Source organism: Taurulus bubalis (assembly GCF_910589615.1).
Source record: "Taurulus bubalis genome assembly, chromosome: 20".
In the NCBI taxonomy this organism is placed as follows: Eukaryota; Metazoa; Chordata; class Actinopteri; order Perciformes; family Cottidae; genus Taurulus; species Taurulus bubalis.
Genome location: NC_136608.1, coordinates 17,031,287 through 17,036,595, shown reverse-complemented (window position 1 = coordinate 17,036,595; position 5,309 = coordinate 17,031,287). Strand labels below are relative to the sequence as shown.

General features: G+C 44.9%; 1 protein-coding gene across 1 annotated transcript in view; it reads left to right on the top strand.

The window, feature by feature from the left end:
- nup107 (nucleoporin 107) overlaps positions 1-4,746 on the top strand; it is an 11,213-nt gene extending 6,467 nt beyond the window's left edge. Inside the window, exons 16-27 of the mRNA XM_079236411.1 lie at positions 163-308; positions 400-448; positions 538-607; positions 861-976; positions 1,167-1,356; positions 1,624-1,730; positions 1,844-1,946; positions 2,044-2,204; positions 2,942-3,067; positions 3,300-3,413; positions 4,191-4,358; positions 4,462-4,746. Of these exons, the coding sequence (XP_079092537.1) occupies positions 163-308; positions 400-448; positions 538-607; positions 861-976; positions 1,167-1,356; positions 1,624-1,730; positions 1,844-1,946; positions 2,044-2,204; positions 2,942-3,067; positions 3,300-3,413; positions 4,191-4,358; positions 4,462-4,569 (1,458 nt within the window). The 3' untranslated portion in view covers positions 4,570-4,746. The remainder of the gene's footprint in view (positions 1-162; positions 309-399; positions 449-537; positions 608-860; positions 977-1,166; positions 1,357-1,623; positions 1,731-1,843; positions 1,947-2,043; positions 2,205-2,941; positions 3,068-3,299; positions 3,414-4,190; positions 4,359-4,461) is intronic.
- Positions 4,747-5,309: the final 563 nt, after the last annotated feature.

Below are 5,309 nucleotides of genomic sequence, written 5' to 3'. Positions count from 1 at the left end.
AGCAAACGGTTTACAATGAGATTTATATGTGGAATACAGCAATTTTTTTAATTAAATATCACAATTGTGTGTGTGTGTGTGTGTGTGTGTGTGTGTGTGTGTGTGTGTGTGTGTGTGTGGGGGGGGGGGTTGTGTGTGTGTGTGGGGGGGGTTGTGTGTCAGCTCCTGCCGGTGTGTGAGTCCTGGGAGGACTGTGTGTGGGCTCACTTCAGAGTGATGGTGGACTCGCTGGTGGAAAAGGATCTGATGTCGTCGGGTATGGCCCACCAGGAAGTGGAGGCTCTGCCACGGGAATACCTGGAGGCCAAGTACGAGACACACACACACACACACACACACACACACACACACACTAGGGAAGTAAAGTACGTTCAGATAAATACCCGTTTCTCTCTCCAGTTGGACGATGGAAAAGGTGTTTGAGGAGCTTCAAGCCTCGGAGTTGAAGGTGAAACTCACACACTGAATGTGATTGTTGAGTCACATGACAGAACACACACGTTAAACCAGCTTCTGTGTGTGTGTGTGTGTGTGTAGAGGGTGTTGGAGGAGACAAAAGAGCATTACCACGTCATCCAGAAGTTTGTGATCCTGGGAGACCTGGACGGTAAGACACCGCTGACCTTTGACCCCTGGATCACATCATTATTCTACTGCTAAACTTCTGCTGGAGAATCAACTTCCACCTGAGACTTCTATCTCTAAACCTGTCTGTCTCTCTCTCCCTCTGTCTGTCTCTATGTCTGTCTCTCTCTCTATGTCTGTCTCTCTCTCTCTGTCTGTCTGTCTCTCTGTCTGTCTGTCTGTCTCTCTCTATGTGTCTCTCTTTCTCTGTCTCTCTCCATGTCTCTCTCTCTCAGGTCTGTTGGAGGAGTTCTCTGATTGGCTGTCAGCCTCTAAGCCCCTCCCCTCCCACCTTCTGCGCTTCATGACTCACCTGCTGCTGTTCTACCGCTCTCTGGGTTTGGCGCTGAAGGTAAAAAAACAAAATATTTAAATGTAAACTGGTCCCGTGAATCCTGATGACTTTGTGCAGCCTCTGACTTGTGATCTCTCTCTCTCTCTCTCTCTCTCTCTCCCTCTCTCTCTCTCTCTCTCTCTCTCCCTCTCTCTCTCCCTCTCTCTCTCTCTTTTCCTCTCCCTCTCTCTCTCTCCTTCCCCCCCAGGAGGAGGTGAGCGTGGAGGTCCTGAAGGCCTACGTCTCCCTCCTGATCCGGGACCAGCAGACCGACCTGGTGGCGAGTTACGTGAGCCAGCTGCCCGCCGCGCTCGCCACCGTCCAGTACGCCGCCTTCCTGGAGACGGTCGGCCAGCCGGAGCTGCGTCCTCGCTGCCTGCAGCTCGCCACCGACGCCGGTGAGCCGGGTTCTCATTACGCTCATGGAGAACCTGGAGAAGTCATGGGATTTTAAATATAGTTATTTCTAGGCCTGGAAAAGTGTTGTAAAAAGGTTTAAAGTCATGGAAAAGTCATGAAAAGCATTGGTCAGAATGTGTATGAACCCTGCAGAGAGAAACTAAAAACCTAACGCTGTCTGTCTGTCTGCCTGTCTGCCTGCCTGTCTGTCTGCCTGTCTGCCTGCCTGTCTGCCTGCCTGTCTGTCTGCCTGTCTGTCTGCGTAGGTCTGGATGTCGCCGCGGTAACCAAGCTGGTGGTGGAGACTGTGAGAGAGCGAGATGAAACGGAGTTTACGCACCACAGCCAGACGCTGGAGGTGGGAACCACCAAGGTACAGCTGGAAACCACTATGCAACCAGAGGAGTCGCCCCCTGGTGGTCAGGAGGGAGAATGCAGCTTGAACACATGGATGTTGTTGAACACTGTGATGCTGTGCTCTGATAGGAGGACCTAAGGAAGATCGATGTCATCGATTGGCTGCTGTTTGACCCCGCCCATCGAGCCGAGTCCCTCAAACAGTCCAACGCCATTATGAGGAAGTTTCTGGGTAATTCATGTGTTCATCTCGACTGTCTCAGCGGCCTTGTCCTTGCCTTGCCTTGACCATGATGCATTGCGTCTATCTGACCGTCTCCGTCTCTCAGCTCTGCAGAAACACGACGCCGCCAAGGCCGTTTTCTCCAAAGTTCCCGAGGATTCAATGAGGGAGATTTACTGCCAGTGGTCGGGCGAAGGTCAGGCCACGCCTCTACCGGCCGAGGACGAGAACGCCATCAGAGAACACCTGTGCATCCGAGCCTACCTGGTCTGTCTCCTGGCTCCTTATCATTGCTGGAATATAATATACATTTATAATAGATTTTAATGTATTATTATATTAATCGTATTTTATTTTATTTATATCTTTTTAATTATTAACTTATATTTTTGTATTATATTATATATATTTTTTTTAAAGTTAAGTAAATATATTTGACTGTTAGCTGAGTTGTCATACTAATATCAATTTATAATAGATTTTAATTTATTATTTAATTTTATGATTATATTATTATATTATTTTACTATTTTAATTGTATTTATATTTGTTTAATTGTTATTTTATATTTTACAATTTTATTATATTTATTTTTTTATTTTAAAATTTAAGTAAAGAGATTTAACTTAGCTAAGTTGTCATACTAATATCAATTTATAATAGATTTTAATTATTATTATTTATTTTTTATTATTTAACTGTATTACTATTTATTTTATTTATATATTTTTAATTATGTATTTTTATTTAATTTTTTATTTATTTAAAAAGTTAAGTCACTAAATTTGACTGTTAGATGAGTTGTCATAGCTGTAAAAATTAATTAATAAAAAATATATTTTATTAAAGTAAATTGAAAATATTCATTAAATTACACCAGCACTGGATCTGCAGCAGTCTGATCTGTGAGGATCAATAAGGTGTATTAATCTGTGAGGATCAATAAGGTGTATTAATCTGTGAGGATCAATAAGGTGTATTGATCTGGTCTGCTGGTCTAACAGGAAGCCCACGAGGCGTTCACTGATTGGTTCAGCCACAGCAGCTCCGCCCCCCACAAGCCAGCTCCGGCCTCTGAGGCCAAATTCACTGAGAGAGTCGCCAATGAGATGAGAGAAAAGGAGTACCAGGTACACACACACACACACACACACACACACACACACACACACACACACACACACACACACAATATCCATTTATATATGAATTACTCACCGTGTAAAAAAATCTCACTTCCTCTGCAGATACTTTGTAGTACTTCCTCTTAATTAACGGTAACTGTGTGTGTGTGTGTGTGTGTGTGTGTGTGTGTGTGTGTGTGTGTGTGTGTGTGTGTGTGTGTGTGTGTGTGTGTGTTAGGCCTCTCTGTCGTCCTGGTCGTGCCGTCTGGACGCTTTAACGGAAGACGTGAAGGAGAGAATCTACAACGTGCTGCTGTTCGTAGACGGAGGCTGGATGATCGACGACCGACAGGTGAGCTTTGTGTACGGGGTTTCCCTCTCAGGAGCGTCTCCCTCAGGGAACAGGGACGTCGTGAGGAGTTGAGGAACTGAACCTGGTTCCTACTGAGTTTAGTTTCTGTACGATGGCGTCAGTTCCTTTTTTATTAAAAGATTAATTTAAAAAAGCCCTTTTTCCGAAAATGAAAAAGTGGTCATACCCACTAATACTAAAACAGGCCTAGCTCCTCAACCACAAGGGCTATTTGAATACTTTAAAGTGATACAATACAGTAACCCTTGTGAGAGTACGTGTATATAGTAAAAAACAACAACATTGGACATCGTTTTCAGCAAAAAGTATGTAATATTTTAGAAAAATATTTTGAGCGATGAAAATGGCTGGGAATCGGCGAGTAGCATGTTGCTAACGGTATGAACAAATATTTTTCCCAAAACTTGGGGAGCTCTTTGGGTCATTTTCGACACATCTTGCTCATACTTATGGATTATGTTCCTGAATATTGTCGAATTATGTTGAAAACATGAAAGGTTTACTTTTTTGAAAGACAAGGACCTGCCTTAAGGTCAAGGGGACCCTAGTTTTTAAAGAGTAAAAATAAATAAATGTCCCTTTCTGTTCCTGGTTTAGCTCCTCTGGTTCCATAGTTCCTGTCTCTAAAATGAGATGTTCTGTTCTCATTTTGGGAATATCGCTTATTCCCTTTCTGCCGGAGAGTTCTCCGCCTCCATGCCTTCAACAAAGCGCCGCAGTCGCGTTTAGAGCGATGACGTTCGTTTGCGTTTGCAGGATTCGGAGCCGGATTCGGTGCGCGGCCACCAGATGGCGGCGTTGCGCTCGCTGTGTCTGCCGCGCCTCAGCTTCCTGCTGCTCAGCGTGCTGCAGAACTCCTCCAGACACCAGGAGGCGCTGCGCCTCGCGGACATCATCTCCTCCGACCAGCACCGCCTCTACCAGGTAACCAGCCCCGTTTGATCGGCCCTGTACGATCAGTTCATGTGTTTTTAGTTCGTTTTTTTTTTTTAACCACACCGGAACCTTTTTAACTGTGTGTGTTCAGGTTTTCGCAAAAGAGGACCTCAGGAGGTTTCTCCAGAAGTTGAGGGAGTCGTCGCTCTCTTTGTTGGACCGAGGACTCGACCCGCTGGGCTACGAGTTACAGCCATGAACACACACACACACACACACACACACACACACACACACACACACACACACACACACACACACACACACACACACACACACACACACACACACACACACACACACACACACTGAGCAGTGTTTGAATCACTGTTGTTTTTTTTGTTCATCTTTTTTTTCTAAATAAAAGCCTGTGTTTTCCTGCAGTGGTTTAGTGTGAACTTTTAATTTGAAGAAGGTCGTCGCAAACTTTTTAATGTTGTTATTGTTTTGTGGCTTCCGTCTCATTGAATTGTAAAGACTATGCAGTTGTTTTACAGCAGTGGAATGGGTGTGCGTACGGTATCAGAGCACAGTAAAGGCTGCTGCACATGATGGTCTGTAATGCAACGGGATCGGGGCTACAGGGGGAAAAATATTCTCCAGTAAATCTTCCAGCTCTCACCAAGGTCTGAACTCACTATTTAAACTGGCCAATCAGAACCCTCGGCACCAAACGCTTGAAGAAACCCTCCCTGAGTGCTAGCATACAGTTAGCACAGGGCTAGCGTAGCCGAACATGTGACTAGCATCAGGTGTACACTTAGCACACGGCTAATAGTAGCTCTGGTTACCACCTAGCAAACATAACTTGGCAAATGTATGGTTAGCACACAGCTAACACAAGACTAGCCAACATCTAGCCAACACGTCTAGATGTTAGCACACAGCTAACCCGTAGCTAACAACTGGCTAACAAAGCCAGTGATTGGTTAGCACACA